At 44.3% G+C, this 16,338-nt stretch overlaps 1 protein-coding gene across 2 annotated transcripts in view; it reads left to right on the top strand.

Annotated features, from left to right (window-relative positions):
• Window positions 1-16,338, top strand: part of HDAC4 (histone deacetylase 4) — a 219,139-nt gene that overhangs the window by 21,758 nt on the left and 181,043 nt on the right. For both annotated transcript variants that reach the window (XM_052675252.1, XM_052675251.1), the window contains exon 2: window positions 1,326-1,575. In XM_052675252.1, the coding sequence (XP_052531212.1) occupies window positions 1,554-1,575 (22 nt within the window). In that variant the 5' untranslated portion in view covers window positions 1,326-1,553. The remainder of the gene's footprint in view (window positions 1-1,325; window positions 1,576-16,338) is intronic.

The raw sequence follows: 16,338 nt of genomic DNA, 5'->3' as shown, positions 1-16,338 counted from the left end.
AAACAACATGTGCTTTGCATTGTTCTGCAAACCAAGGAAGTGCCATCATAAAGCAGAGCCCAACAGAAGTGGCTGTGCTGGTGTTTAAGTCTCAGACCCACTGTTGTTGCCCTACTGAAAGGGAACACCAATAGCTAATGACAGGAGGGAGAGTAAGGTAAGAGCTCTTCCAAGAATAAATGGGACTGTTTGGAATGCAATGGCAAAGATAAATTGTGGGCAGATGCTCATTGTGCAAGCAGCAGTAGTAGTTAATATCATAATTGTCCTCCGCCCAGGGAATATTGCTGCCTTTGCTGAAGGCTACCACACCCTCAGATCTGCTGCTGGAGCAGCTTGGGGTGAGTGCTGCCTGCTTTGCTTTCGGCAGCATCAGCTGGTTTAATGGAGATGGGCTGGCTGGTTTGTGCCAGCCTGGCTTGCAGCGTGAAGTGGGTTACGGGGTGCTGGGTGCAAACTGATCTTGCTAGCAAAGCTGTGAGGGCAGCGAGTCTGTTTCCTCTGGACTGTTGTCTTCTACCATGGTGTCCTCAGGGTCTACAAGTTTTCTGCTGAGGGCCTGAGTGCTGACGATGCTTTCGGTGCAAAGGAGGAAAATAATCTGTGCTCGTGTAATGCTTTGTGTAAAGGAGTCGAGTCATTCTGTCTGCTTCAGTAGCTCTACCTGATAGCGTGTATCTGCGGCAGGTCTCTGTTTGGATTATTTTTGGGGTGTGTAAGGAATTAGGTGAGCTAACTTGGCGCTCTGCTCTCTTCTTTCTTTAATATGCAGCTTAAAAATAATGGAGAGCAGTGGATTTTTCCTTGGCAATACGATGTTGCTTCTCAGTAAACTTCTGGAGGCTTGTGCAGAGTGGGTGTGAAATGGATTGTGTGGGCTTTTTTCCTTCCTGCTCCAAGACCACTTCTTGGCACCAAGAAGTTTTTCTTTAGACTTCTTCGGGGAACAGATGTGTGAAGTACAGTTACCACTCATGCATATGGCTTTTAAAATATGGAAGCTGTTGGACTGAAGTGGCTTCATATGGTATTGTTGAAGGATCAGAATGAACGTGCAAGTTTAGGTTTTTAAGGCTTGAATGTGTAGCTGAAAAGTTTTTTTTGGGTTGTTTTTACAAGGTTAAATATTTGCATTTTCATGGTTATTTAAGATTACACTCATAGCTGTGAAAGTTATTCTTTCTGCAACTTTCAATGCCTAAAATGATATCCTCACTTAATCTCTTCCCTTGGGGGGGGGGGGGGGGGTAGAGGGGGGAAGTATAATGCATAATTAAAATAGTTGTAATTCTTAATTCTCTAATGCAGACATCTTTTTATTGCAGGTTCCCAGTTTGAAAACAGTTAGAAGATACTTTGCCACCATATTGGATTACTTTGTGTGCAACTCAGCATGTCACTTTGCCCTGGATTTTATAAGGTGGCCATAATTTAACCCCCACTTTCAGTTTCTATGTATCAGTGAAGCATTGGAGCTCTTTAGAGCTGCTGTTACTTGTGTGGAAACTGATCCGTCTCCAATCCCTTCTCCAAAGGACTTGACGTTACCAGCGATGAGCTCCCAAAGCCATCCAGGTAAGGACAAAACCCCTTTGAATTTAGAAACAAGAGCCAGACATCACTGGGCTTGGCAAAAAATGTGCTGTATTTGAACTGCGTAATAGTTTATGTGGTATGAGAAGGCCTTGTGTTGTGTTTTGTTTTTTGCTTTTTGCTGCTTTGTCAAAGTAATAATTCAGTCTTTGCTTCTTTCTTCATAGTTGAGATCTTGTGAAGGTGGAAAGTTGCATTGCTCTTATCAGCCATGAGGAATTTCTGCCTGTTTTATGTTTTTTGATGGTTGTGTTATGTGCACCTGAACGCACTGAAAGGTCTGGGTGTTTGCTGAGATGTGAACCTGATGATTAATTCTGCCAAAACTGCACTGATAAGTCTTAATGTTACATGGTATTCCTACAGGGAGTGGTCACAGTTGTGCTAGTGAGTGTTAGTTGATGTTTAAGAAGAAACCTCTTTTAAATTGGAAGTACTTTTTAGTACAAAAGCAGAGTTTTGTGGGAGCAAGAGTTCATTAATCCATCTCAGTGCTGGCCGGGGGATTATCCCTAATGTGCTTTGTAATTTAAGACATGAAAACTACAAAACTGTGCATTTCAATTGTGCTTTTGAGCTCTATTGATTTGTATTTAGTGAGTGTCAGGTAAGCTACTGTTAGGCTTTTAGGTTTGTGAGCTTGGAAGAAGAGTTTTTATTTGTGTTCCAGTATTGCTGGTTGTTTCAATTCTTGGTTAGGAACAGTGACCACAGAAAGGTAATCCAGCAGTGGTGAGGCACATGGAACTGCTTGTTTAATTATGCTTTTGACAGGTTGCTTTTGTGACTTCCATTGGATCAGTTTTGGGTTAACAGCTGAATAAGACTAAAGTTAAGTCAGCATCTCCATAGATTTAAGGAACCATGTGTTTGTAGGGGAAGGATTTTATATGTGCTTCAGGATGATTAATAGCAGTCCATTAGTGGCTTCTGAGGCTGGGAGCAAGAAGTGTTGCAGCAGACTTGGATGCTGGAGGTTAGAAGCAGCAAGGCTGAAAATCTGAACCTTGCATAATACCTGTTTTATAATTCTGTAATGTAGCAGTCTGTTAGATTTTCAGACATCTTTCTGGTGTTACAGGGAGTGGGGAAATTAAATATGTATGAGTAGTGTTCTGCATGTAGGTATTCAGCTTTGATACAGTTTTTGCAATACAGTGCTTTTCTAGAGGTCTGTTTTTGAAGTATGTGGATGGTTCTTATTGGAACAGGCTGCCCAAGGAGGCTGTGGATGCCCCATCCTTGCAGGTATTCAAGGCCAGGCTGGATGTGGCTCTGGGCAGCCTGGGCTGCTGGTTGGTGACCTGCACACAGTAAGGGGTTGAAATGAGATAAGCACTGCAGTCCTTTTCAACTCAGGCCATTCTGTGTTTCTCTATGAGACACTGAGGAGCTAATGGCCTTCTCCATTTTCCTGCACAGTAGTTGGATAGATTGAGCACACAGCTACGTTAAGAACCAGCAAATAAACCTAATGATGAGCAGCATCTCTCCCAATGTTCTGGAAAGAGAGATGTCATTCATAGCTGGGCTGTTCTGTTGGCTCTCATGGCTGATTTGTCTTGTTCTCCTTTAATTCGAATGCGAGCTCATCCCTTGTTCACCTTGCCCTTGTTTGGTGCCCAAGATGTGTGAGAGAGTCCTGTAAGAAGTGCCAAGGACAGAAGGCAGAAGCTTGCCATGCGAAGAGGAGTTTCTGTGGTGCTAAAAATCAATTTAAGACTTCTGCAACAGACATGTTTATGTGTGATTCTTGCTGGAATAGTTGGTTGCCTCAAGCCCAGAGAAGCAGAACTGGGTGGTTCTGGATACATATGCATTTTCCTGAACTACAGCTCCTAAACTTCTTGGCCCACTGTCACACACAGGAGCTTGGAGTGAGGTATGCGTTGGCTCAGTGTGAGCTGAAGCTGTGAATCCTCAGTGTTTGGGAGGAAATTTCATATTGGCAGTAACCCTTGAAGTGAAGGACTCCTGTCGTCAGCTGTTTTGCTGGAGATCTCTTAATTTTTCCAAGTTCTTCACCTTAAAAATAAAATAAAAGCACAGGAAGTGATTTGACAGTATTTTTACATTATGGTGTTTTAGATGTTGGCTTTGTTTGGCCGTATCTCCGAGTGCTGGGTTGATATTCTAGAGTGTGTTGTGATGGGTTTTTACCTCTAGCTCACACCGTGGTGTTCTTACTGCTTATTTCTCTTTGAGAGTCAGTTTTATAGCATTTAGTGGAAACAATATCCAAGCGTGGCCAAAGATGACATCTGGACTTCTCATGTCAGTTGTGATAGCTATTTTGATTATACAGCTACGGGTAATTATTACTAATGATGTGTGTTGTTTAAGGGAACGCTCTGCTTTAACTCAAGAGCCTATTAAATTTTGCTTCAGTGGATACGAGCTTTCTTCTCTAATCTTCTCCAAACCTATCACAAATGGGATTTTTTAGGAGCAACTCCATGAAATTGTTGCAGTGTAGCTGAATGAAAGTGTTTTCTTGTTTATTTTTTTTTTTCCTTCACTCTGCAAAGCTGTCTTGTGGGAATAGCTGCATACTGATGGCTTCTCACTGAACAAGGCAAAAAAGATATGGACAATTAGGTAGTCTAAGGAAAATGACTTTTCTTCCCCTATTGTTGCCATTTCTTGTGTTATACTTTGGAGTAACTTTGTTAAAAGAATAAGAATTTGTGGAGAAGAAATGGTGTCCCCCCTCAAGGGAAGTGACTCCTCAGGAGCTTCCAGTGGATGTTCCAGGCTGTGTTAAGCCCTAGCTGTGGGGGAAAGACCATGACCTCTTATTGCTCATTTCTGGCTCGGAGGCTCTCTGCAGTTCTAACTTGAGCTCTGGGTTGGGATAATCAGCTCCTAGGAACTTAAGGAGCAGGGGGAACAGCAGTGTGGTGCTGGGGTCCCTCTTTTCCACAAGCACCAGCCGCTCCTAATGAAGCACCATTCAGCTCCCTGCAGGTACTGGTAAGCTCTGTGGTTGCCTGGGCAGGAACGTGAATCATTTTGGGTGGAACTGCTGGGCAGGCTGGGGGCAGGGGGAGGGGATGGGGCTGCAGTTGAAGGCTGGGGAGGCAGAAGGAGGGAGCTATGTGGAGCTCATCACCACAAAGTGCAGAGGCACTGGGTGCCCTTTGGCAGAGGAGTTGCTGCTTGAGTGCTCAAACAAAGCTGAAAAAATGCTGAAATTGTGCTATAAAATATCAAGATGCTGCGAAGCGTAATTAAGAAAATTAGTCAAATTAAGATAACGTTTAGGATTATGATGGAGTTTGGGATGCATGGACAAGCATGTTTAGTTTCACTTCTTAACTTGCTATGTCGCCCACAATTTAGGCTTACCTTATGTAACCTTTAGTGCTGGTACCTCTTGTGCACAACCAAGTCTGCCCAGGCAAGGCATGGATGTGGGCTTTTTTTAATTTCCTCTCATTGACCTGAAATGAATTTTGGCTGTCATCTTCTGCCTCTCTCACCTAATTTTCAGTGGCTTAAGTTTCGCTGTAATGTCATTCTTTAATCAGTAAAGATTTTTCTACTGATACCGGTTATACATAGAGACCAGTTTAAAAAAACCTAAATGCTTAAAGTTAATCACTCGACTGATTTGTATTTGTTTAAAGTTCACTTTCCTTTGTAAAAACTGGAAGTCTCTGTGCTCAGTGAAGCGTTTTGTTTATGAAATGTTATCTTACAGGAGTTAGTCCGAATGCAAATGCTGTATTCCTTCAGAGCTGCTCTTGCAGGGATGCAAATGTTATTTACATCTTGAAGTGCTGAATGTTTGATAATTAGGAATATTGAAATTTAAGAATGAGTTGCCTATCTAGTATGGAAAAATCTGCAGTGTGATCATTAAAGCTGAGAGGAGATACCAGACAAAGCAGAAAAGTGATCACAGAACACAAGGAAAATGAGTTAGCAAGTCATGTGCTGTGATTTTGCTAGACTGAGAAGTACTTTTGTGTGGCATTTTGTCTGCCAAGTGTAAGAAGCCACTCTCCTTTCACATTCCATGGCTTAATGAGGCATGGAAAGCCATTTCATGCACTATACATAAGAGCTTTCCCTGTTAGTCTTTCAAACATTTTGCACCATAAAATAAATATTTTATGCATTCTCTTTTTAAAGATTAAGAAGTTTCTGTGGAGATGCATTTCAAACTGGCTTTAAATGACACTGACCTACTTTCTGGCAGTAATCAGTCCGCTTCTGTAAGTTATCTGGGGACAAGAGCATTCTTTCAATAAACATAAAGAGCATACGAGTAAATTCCAGTCCTCCTTCAGCACAGCTTGGGCACGGCTGATCCTTGGTGGCTGTTGTCTGGAAGATGATTTGGATATGGCATATCTATGCTTGCCCCTGCTTGTCTGGTGCTTCACTTTGCTACAGCTGAGTTGTTTTAGATTGGGCATCCAGGCTCTATTTACAAGTAGAACACTCGTGAGTTTGGGCGCAACCTTTATCTCACATTCTGTCTCTTCTCTGCATGAGAAGACAGGGATTTCTAGTATCCCTGCTTTCCCCACTGCTGAGAGTGTGAAGCTGGTTAAATGGAAGCATTCAGCTGGTGGGCAGGACCAGCAGAGGAGAAGGAACTCAGTGGCAAGAGCCTCAGTCTTGAACCTGTTGCCCTGAGAAACTCCTTCCAGGCGTGGGGATCAGCTGAGAAATAAACTCAGCAGCAAGATCTGCCACTAAGAAATACTCACTGCTGCTGCTGATCCATGTGGGATAAAGTAAGCTGTATGGCAGCGTGGCCACGAGGGTAATAAGTACAAGAAACACTGAGAAGATGTCCCTGCTTCAGACTTACAACTGACTTTTTTCCCTGCATTTGTTGGAGAGCTTTTTGCCATTCTTGGTCAATGCTGCCATCTTGAAGCTTCTGCTTGTTTTTGTACTTGCCAGCTTTTTCTTCTCTAAATGTGTTACTGAGAAAGCGTGTGCTAAGGGGATCTTTCTGTTGCCTGGGTTGAGTGCCCTAGGTTGCTTTTCAGAAGGGGCTAATTGTAGTGGCTATACTGTAGATATTCTATCAGCCAAGGAAAAGCTTTGGCAGCTATCTTAAACTGCAACATATGGGGAAGTTGCTTTGAGGACTGCATGTTATTTTGACAGTGAGTGGAGGTAGGAGGTGTTCTGCAAAATCTCCTGTTACAGTAAAGTTGTCAGCTCTGGAAGAAAATTTGAAAGGCGTACCAGTGGAAGATTAGGCTTCTCATTGTGCATAAGAAATGGCTGCTTCATGATGCTTAGAATGCATCTCTCTGGGTTTGGTTGTCACTCACGTGAAAAGCGGTGTGGTGCGCTGTCGTATGTAATGTGACTGGGAGAAAGAGCTGTATTTCATCAAACGGGGAAGCAAAAGTTGTGTTGATCATTTGGTCGGTGTGATGGCTGCAGAATGATGGGAGTTCTCATATCACAAGGACAGTGATATGAGCTGTGTTAGAGGTCACGAGTTCTGTGATCCAAACAAGGTGTGCTTGATCTGCAGAGGTGGTTCTTTTCAGGAAGGTGATACCAGCCTATGCAAAAAAGCTTTGATTAAAAGAGCTCAACACCTTTGCAAGACCAAGACTATGTGTTTACCTTTCTTCCTTTGACGTATGGCTGAATGCATATTCCACCTGCGTTCAGATTGGTACAGATGTGTAAGCTGAGCACGTCCTGGATTTCCTCTAACAGGAACAGTATCATTGTGAGGACAATGCAAGTTAAGACTGCTGCCATGGAACCTGTGAAGTTTTTACTTTCTGGAGCATCAAATAGCGGAGACTTTCTGTATGAGGTTTTTATTGTACCCTCAAAAGAGAAAAATTGTTCTGTGCTTCAACTTGAGGTTCAAGTTGAAGTTCCTTCTAGGTCAGCGTCCCTGCTAAGTACATTCCTCTTGCTTCTATTTTTTCTTTAAATGCAGTTCTTGCACTTTAAAGCAGGCTTTTGAAGAATTCTAAAGTAGTTTTTTTAGCCTGTGATGTATCCTGCAGTATAAAGATGAGAAGCAGGTACTTACGGTGAGAGGGAGATAACCGGATTATTTTGATGAGATGTGGGATAGGAAAAGGGTAGGAAAAAAGGTTGCACTTTTGAAGTCGGATGATAATGTTTAAGATAGTCCTTGGGCCCTTGTATCTTACTAGGAAAGTAAAAAGACCTTTTTCCATATCCTTACTGCATTTTTGGAATTCACCTCTGGTCAACCTTAGTTTGACCTGTATCTTCTCATGTATGCTTCCCCCAAGTTAAATTTGTTACTAGACTGTAAGGAGTATATTCTCAGTATTTATTTTAAATTATTCAGCTTGCCTTCTTAAGTGCCAGGCTCTTGCATTGATGAGGCTTGTTTGCTTTGCTGTGGTCAGATCAATTAGGACAGTGCTGATCTCGAAGGAGTGCTTCAGTCATTGCTCTAACTCAGACTGATTCAAGAGCAGAGGCAGAAAATCCACTTACTCTCGGATGAATGTCAGCCATACGTAGCATTTTTCCTCCTTTAAGAGTAGGAATTTGGCCATCTGATTACCTGGGCTTTGGTAGGCATTGTTTGCCTCCACTTGAAAAGAAAGTGTTGCTTTGTGAGAGCTCTTGGTCAAAAGCTTTGACCAAGGTTTTTTGATTTCTTTCAGAAGGTTTTTATTATTGGTTGGGAGGGAGAAGGATGGAGGAAAAAATTGCACTGATGCTTCTTTTACTGCAGTTTTTAGGATTTCTTCTTCTTGTTTTGTATCTCTTACATCTACCAAGACTGACTTTGTAGCCAAGAGTGATTGAACAGGGCGTATCAGGTTCAGAGAAGGAAGAACTGTGGATGAGTTGATTCTTCAATTCTTCAGTAAAGGCTTGACAAGTCTCTCTTTCACCCTGGGATGCAATATTTCACGAGCATCTCTGTGCTCTCTGTTCGTATCTATTTAGGCTGTGTCTCAGGAAGAGTTTCTGTTATCTCTTCCATTTGTGGCTTTTTAATTTTTCACTTTTTTTTCCTTGAACTTCAGTGGTTGCTTTTCTTTTCTCCTCCTCCATGGGTGTACTGGCTGGGCAGGGGCTACGGCTGCAGTGACTGTGCGAGAGCAGGCAAGTGAATCTCTGCTAATATATTGAACATCATAATCAATAAGAAGTGGTATATGCAATTAATTATTCCCCCAAGAAAGCTAAAATTCAGTATATTAGGGGATCTGTTTAAAAAACAAACAAAAAACAAACAAAAACCACACAACAGAAAGTTGTTTTGTAGTTAACCAAATAGCTGTTGTTCTACTAGTTGCTAGGGGTGCTTCACCTGCTGTGTTCTTACTTGCTTTAAAATACACTGGAAGGCAAATGTTGGTGTTTATGAACCTCACACCACAGCCGTGGTCTCTGACTTATCACCTGTGCCTCTGCAGCCCACAGTGAGAATCCGTGTATGAGGACAGTAATTGGGAGTGTTAGTTGATGTAATGGGGTGGATAAGTTTAGCTGTAAAGCCTGTTTCTATAGGCTACTACTAAGCTATTTCTGTGCCCCAAGGAGATGCCGAGGTGCAGGAGGGAGCAGAGGCCAGCTTGGCTGCCATTGCCTTGGTGAAGGGGTGGCACAGCATGGCCTCCTGCTTGGGGAGGCCTTGCACTGCCTGCCTCTTGGCCAGTGTCCCAGAGGCAGCTAAGCCTGAACGTGCTACTGGTGGCACTCATTTTTGGGGTGCTATAGAAGCACATGTGGGGTTCTTCGCCCTGTGGTCAATGTGCACCAACAGTCTTTCTGATGACCCACAGCACTGGCTTTGACAGGGAACCTGCAGCCGAGGCTGAAGCTTTCTTGTGTTTGCATCTGGCCTGTTTATCTTTGTAAAAGCCACCTCAGAGCAGTCCTGTGAGCCTGAATTCTGGGGTTCCTGTGCATTCTACAAGAGTGATGCAGGGTTGGTCCAAAAGTCTGAGGAGGCCAGGATCCTGATCACCTCTACTTGTGAGGATCTGTCAGAGGGAAAGAACAGGCAGCCCAGAGAGAGGCTGTGGATACCCCGTCCATCCTGGAGGTGTTCAAGGCCAGGTTGGATGGGACCCTGGACAGCCTGTTCTGGTACCAGATCTGGAGGTTGACAGCCTTGTCTGTGGCAGGGGGGTTGGAGCTTAGTAATCCTTGAGGTCCCTTCCAACCCAAGCCATTCTATGGTTCCATGAACAGCTTTAATACGCTGCTTGGGATCTTGGGAGTGGGCATTGAGAGTGTTAAGTTTGACTTTCTCAGTCTTTCTTCTGTTTCTGTCATCTGTTTGGTTACTTTGCTTTGGTGTTTGCAGGGAATAGCATGGTTGGCCTTCATGTTGAATCCCTCCACAGTGAGTGGCGAGTGTGGGCACTGCTTCAGAGCTTGTATGGCCACAAATTGATGCCTCTGGGGGTCTGCACCCTTTTTGCTGACTGAGGAGCAAAGTGGTGGCATCTGGATGTATGAGCAAGAAGGATTTTGCCAGGGCCACCTAGTCCTTCTCTAGGTACTTGTAAGCATGGGCAAGATGCAGTTGTTTGCAGTGGAGAGAACTTGTGGAAAATCTGGCTGTGCTGCAGCTGCACTCTGTGGTAGGGCTGGGATCAGGATGTTGGAGGAATGACAGATGAATTCAAAGAAATCATTTTAAAAAAAGAAAAAAAAAAATCAATCCTGAGCCTTTCACTATTCAAGAATCTATGTACTCATTCTGTTTGTAGCTGTTATGTTGCCAAACCACATAAATAGCTTTACAGGGAAAATTGTAATAGAAGTGAGGTGTAGCCAGTGCGCTTTGACCCGCTAGCCTTGGCTTCGGGTACCCATCTTGTCCCAAAAGGCTGCTGCTGGAGTCATGTAACCCCGTTGGGTTTTGTGAGCTAACAGGGTCCAGGGGCTGTGGGGCTGGATGGCTCTCTGGCACTTCACTCACTGGATTGTGTATGTTGAGTGCTTGTTGTTTTTCTCTTTTAATTTTTTTTTTTTTTTTAAAGGCATTGCTGTCCATGAACTACTGTGTAATGACTCTTTGCTCTCAAGTTTCACCTTCTGGTCGATAGGCCAGGATCAATGCAGTTATTTGTGGATGCAGTCACTGCGACATCCAGCTAGCCAGCTTGGGTGCTGCCCAGCTGCCACGGCTGCTGCCACACTCGTTTGCCTTACTTGCTGAGCAAAGAGAGGACTGTGGGTTTATTACTGTTAAACTACTCTAAAGTTGGTTCCGCTATTTTGATCTATTGAAAATTCTTCAAGCAGAGAAACCTTGCAGCCCAGTAATGTTAAGATGCACTTGAGCTAGAAAAGCATAAAGATGTTCCATTGAGGTAGATTTTTATTGTTTCAGTGTTTAAAATCTGTGCTTTCTAGTTTAACAGACAGGCTTCTCTTCTTTAACTGTAACCTTAGTTTTAAGGTGGACTTAAAAAGAAGCATCTTATTTTAACACTTTTCCACTACAGTAGCACGTTCCTGTTCTATAAAATGCCTGAGCTGCTCTTGTGGAGAGAGATAAAAGCCTGAACTAGACCAAGCTGATATTCCTTCTCTTTGCTGGTCAAAAAACAACCCAGAGCAGTAGAAAGCCGGCGCATACAGACCAGGCTCTTGTAGTCCATCCAAGCCTTGAGTCTTTGACTTGTCACTTTGGGAGAAAAGTGCGAAACTTCTGAGCAAGGTGTCCTTGATCTCATGCAGCCTCTGCTGGGAGAAGGCATGCAGTCCTTACAGCTTAACAAACGGAGGAGGAGGGCTTAGGAAATGTGTTCCCTGCTGACAGCAAGGATCTGATTAGCATTAGGTGTTTTTTCTTTCCAGCAGGTGGAAGGCCTGTTCTGCAGGCTGGTAGCTCCTAACAGGTTTATCGTGAAGGCTTCTTGGCAGGTAGGGGTGATGCTCCTCCTTGAGTCTGACATTTTTTCCTTTAAAATCTGTCTTTGTGCAGTAGCTGTTTTAAATGGATTGTTGGACTCTGTTTTCTTTCTTAGCACCCAGAGTTGCAGCAGGTAGAACCAGCCGCTGTCTTGCAGGGTCGGTATCCTGTAATAATTATCACCCAGAATGTATTTGAGATGCGATGGAAACAAACATAGCACCGGTTTGTATTGCTGAAGGATCAAAACCACTTTTTTTTACGTGACAAGAGCATGCACAGCATCTCCCTCTGGTCAGTGGGTTTTGTCTTAAACCGAGCTGCCGTGTCCCGACCTCTCACTGTTTGTCAGGCAAGACTTCAGCTTGTTTTCTAAGCAGTCCACCAAATCACTTTCTAACTGGGTGCTTGAGGAGAGTTCCTCCTCCTCCACTGATTAATTTTTGGCACAGAGCACCAAATAGCTCTTGCGTCAATAAGTCGTCACAACCTTTGCTTGTCTCTGTCAGCGCAAATACAGTTGGACTCTAATGTGCCCAGAAGTAGGCCAGAGGTTGCTAACACTGCAGCTGCAGAGCGGTCAGGTCCAGAAGTGCTGCGGGATGTATTATTCCTGCTGGGAGAGCAGAGCTGCTGCATGTCAGGTTACAAGCTGGGCCCCTCTCTGCCCTTCTTTTTTCTTTAGTTCTGTAGTTGTAGTTTATATTAAATACATAGTATTAAAACTACCTTACCAAAAAAAAAAAAAAAGCATTAGTTACCAGCAAAATGTGTGTGTGCTGCATGCTTTTGTCAAGGCGAATTTGGATGCTATTACACAGGAGAACGAGATGTTTTGGGGGTAATTGCTCAAAGTAATTGGGTAACAGTTACTTAATCTTTAGAGGGTTCTAGCAATCAGACGAGAGAAACTTTCTGCAAGGCCGTTAGCTTGAACAGCTCTCAGTGTGCACATCAGGAAAGGGATGGGAGGAAACCTGGTGAATAACTTTGCAGCTTTTAAAGACGAGGTAGAACTTAATTTTCAGGAATTGTCAAGACTGTGTTTGTTTATTAGCTGAGAGCATGAAGATCAGAATTTTACCACGAGGATAATACAGCATATTTCAAGTACTCCAGACACTGCTATTGTTTTCTTGTTTTGTTTATCTGCTTGTTTTAAGTACAACCGAATGGTAAAGCTAGTGCTCCTTCTCTGGGTGCTTTTCTGTTGGAAAGAGCAATACAACACAAAGCCTTTTTTTTTTTTTTTTTCTTTTCCTATGAGTGAGGTATTTTGCAGTCTTTCTGGAAGCTTCTTCCTTCTGCTGGGATCACTTACCAATGGCTCAAAGCCGCCCTGTTGGTAGGTTTGGCACCCAGGAGTCCAATGTATTTGTGCAGACTCTGGCACGAGTGGCAGAGGAATATCAAGAATGTTCTTAAATTTTAATGTATTTGTTTATTTTTTTCCCCCCTCGTTCTCTGAATCTGTATCAAAACAAAAACAAAACCTGCTGGTGGAGGGGGTGGAGGGAAACACTTAGAAATGCCACTTCTGCATCAAAGCTGTAGATGTTATTTCACCAATCTGGAGAAACTGGCTGCTAGCAAGCAGCGTGCTATTGAACTTTCTGAGTAGTTGTTTCTGTCCTTTAAAATAACAAGCTGTTGATCCTGATGTATTTGTCAGCGTGCTGCAGGCATGCGTCGGCCTGGAAGGGCAGGCCTCAGTGTGAGCTCAGTTAGTGAATACTTGCAGTGAGAGTCCGTGTCTGTTTGATGAGAAAGTTGTCCACTTAGAGTTCACTTTCCTTGAGAGAAAGGAAAGTGTGGCTTATTCTCAGCCTGAAGCAGGGATTTGACAAGCCCTGTATTTTTTTTAGAAGGAGATCCTTCATCTTTTGCCAAGTTTTGGGGCAGGTGCCTCCTCTTTACCTTCTTCCTCCCCTCTTTAGCTGTAAGCTGACATTCACGAGGGTATTTATGTGTTTTGGTCCAGTTTAATGCATAATCTGTGCAGAGAATAGTTTTCCCCTTTTTCCTGTTACGCCTTGAGCTTTGAGAATGGAAGTGATATTTTTCAGTATGGTATCATTTTGTTCCTACAGCTTAGATGTGCCTCATGGCGCTGCGGAAGCGGGGTGACCTCATTGGCAGCCTTCAGTACCTAAAGGGAGCCCACAAAAAGGAGGGGAGTCAACTCTTTACAAGGGTTGATAATGGCAGGATGAAGGGAAGTGGTTTTAAGTTGAGGGAGGGAAGATTGAGGTTGGATGTCAGGGGGAAGTTCTTTACACAGAGAACGGTGAGGTGCTGGAACAGCTGCCCAGAGAGGCTGTGGATGCCCCGTCCATTATGGAGGTGTTCAAGGCCAGGTTGGATGGGGCCCTGGGCAGCCTGGGCTGCTATGAGATGTGGAGTTTGGTGGCCCTGCATGCAGCAGGGGGGTTGGAGCTTAGTGAGGTCCCTTCCAACCCAAACCATTCTATGATTCTAAGCCACACAGTGACAACAGTACAGGATGAGCCTGTGGGTATTGGAGTGCTGGGGCTGGCTTAGCAGCAGCTTGTTCTTACCTGTACTGATGTGCAGATGGTGTGTGCTTGCCATTCCCTCATTGTGGAGTCAGCTGGGTGTTGGTTGTGCTTCTGTGCAGTTCTCCTAGTGAGCCTGAATTGGAGAATCTTGGCAGAAAGTGGCTGCTCAGGAGTGTACGATGCTGTTAGACAGCAACAAGGCTGTTTTGAGTTGGCTCAGGAATGGAGGGTTATGTGTATTCATGTGTGCATATATTTCTGTGTGTGTATCTATCTTAACTCTACTTTGGTTGCTAAATCTTTAACTTGCCAAGGATTTTGTGTGTGTGTGTCTGTGTGTGTGGAGCCTTATTTTTGGTTAAAATACCAGCTTCAGGTTGGATATTAGGAACATTTTCTACCCAGAAAGGGCAGTGCTGCAGTGACACAGCTGTCCAGGAGTGCTGGGGTCACCATCCCTGGGAGTGTTCCATAACTGTGGCGATGTGGCACTGAGGGATGTGGGCATGGTGGGGTGGGTTGGGGTTGGACTTGGGGATCTGAGAGGTCTTTTTCAACTGCAGTGACTGTATGATTCCTAGTGGGTGCAGATCAGCTCCTCTTAGCTGGCACGCTTCGTGTTGTGGTCTGGCTGCTTGTCTCTGGACAGGCTCCTCCATTCTGGACTGGTGAGGTCTGTTCCTGAGGGCTGTGTTTGACCCTGGGCTGTGCTTGTCAGACTGACAGGGAAGGCGTGGGAGCCTGATGCTTGACCTGTCTCATCGAACATCTGCTCACCTTCCCTGTTCCAGGTGTCTGGCATGCCTGGAAGCTGAGCATCAGCACAGTGTTGAGAGCATGGTAAGCAAAGCTGGGCACTTCATAATGAAGAGAGCACAGACTTCCTAAGTGCTGAGTAGAGCTGTGTGTGCTTTCTAGGTCTGCTTTGCCTTTTTTATTATTTTTTTCCCCTTGGAAACTGGTCACAGAAGAGCTGGAGTTGAATGTGAGAGTTAGTCAGGTAGGGAGGTGGAGCGGTTGTTTCCCTCCCTGAAGAAGACTGCTTGCTCTAGGAGCTTTTTGCATCACCTTTGGAATAGGAAATGTGCTGGTTATCACGTCCTGAGTTTTCTCTCTGACTTCATTCATGCCTGAATTCCCAAGAAACAATGTCTCACGCATTGCTGCTCTCGAGTGGCTGCTGCAGGACCGGCTGCACTGGTGCTCTTTCCTGGAGCTGGATACTGCCTGAGATGGCATCTCCACATGTCGAGAGTGTAGCAGGAGGCTTTTAGCAGCATTTTAGTAGATTCTTGGTTTCGACCAGCCAGATGTCATCTAGGCAAGTGTCAGTCTTGATAAGACAGGTTGGATAAGCAAGTTGAAACTGGATACTTTTACAGGGCAGCCACTGCATACCAGCTGGTTAGCAAGGAGCTGGTTCTGTGTGTTGGTGCCAAAGCTAGAGTGGCTGCTTTCACTCACAGGCAGTCCCCATCCGCCTGGCTGCTCCGTGAAGACTGCAGCACCCTTCAGCAGCCAGGAGTAGGTGAACCAGAGGAGCATGGCCTTGAGTCCTGACTGCCCAAAGGCTGCAGATCTTCACGGAAAGTACATGTTTTCATGCAGTAGGAAATTACACGTGTAGTGGGTGGAAGTGATGTACATAGGTGGCTTTAGCAAGGAAAAGGGTAAGATGCAGTTGTGCTGGAAGATAACTCTTGCTGTGCTAGAAGCTTTTTTCCTCTTACAAGAAGGCAATGGAATGTGAACCTGTTTCTTGTGAACAGTACAGTCTGTTTTCCAAACATCTTAAAGTGGAAGTACTTCACACAAAAAAAGGCATGTGTAGTGTTTATAAACTGTTGTCTGCAAGATTGTAACTGGGCTTTTATTTTGAAGGAGGCATAATGCTCAGCATTTGCTTTTTCACTGTATGTTCCTCCACACATTTTCATCGTGTCTACTAGCTTGACTGCTTTTGTCACGCTTGTTAGTTGTTGTTAGCTTCCTGATCAGTTAATATGTTGTTGTTTTTTTTTTAATTGATAAATTTTAAGTGATTTATCAGCTCGGATAGTCTTTATGTATTGCTCTGCCACTTCCGAGTTATTAATTCTGCTGAGTAACTGGGTGGAAGATAGCCTTGTGTGCAGGGGTGCTGCAAGGAAGAGTATCCATCCTGTCTGGGGTGTTTCTGCCACATGGAAGCTAGCAGCCTCCTGGACAGCCCTGCTGCCAGCTGCTTCTCCTCCCTTAGTAAGAGAATGACTGGCATGGTTCTTCTGCCTCACCCAGCTCACAGTTCGGATGTGTTCAGGGGTAGGAGAGCTGCAAGGCTGTAAAGCAGGCAGCCCTGCTGGTGGCAGCCTGCTGTGCGCATCAGTG

This window comes from Tympanuchus pallidicinctus, unplaced genomic scaffold (genome assembly GCF_026119805.1).
Source record: "Tympanuchus pallidicinctus isolate F22 unplaced genomic scaffold, pur_lepc_1.0 scaffold15, whole genome shotgun sequence".
Lineage (NCBI taxonomy): Eukaryota > Metazoa > Chordata > Aves > Galliformes > Phasianidae > Tympanuchus > Tympanuchus pallidicinctus.
This window is presented reverse-complemented; position numbering and strand designations above follow the sequence as displayed.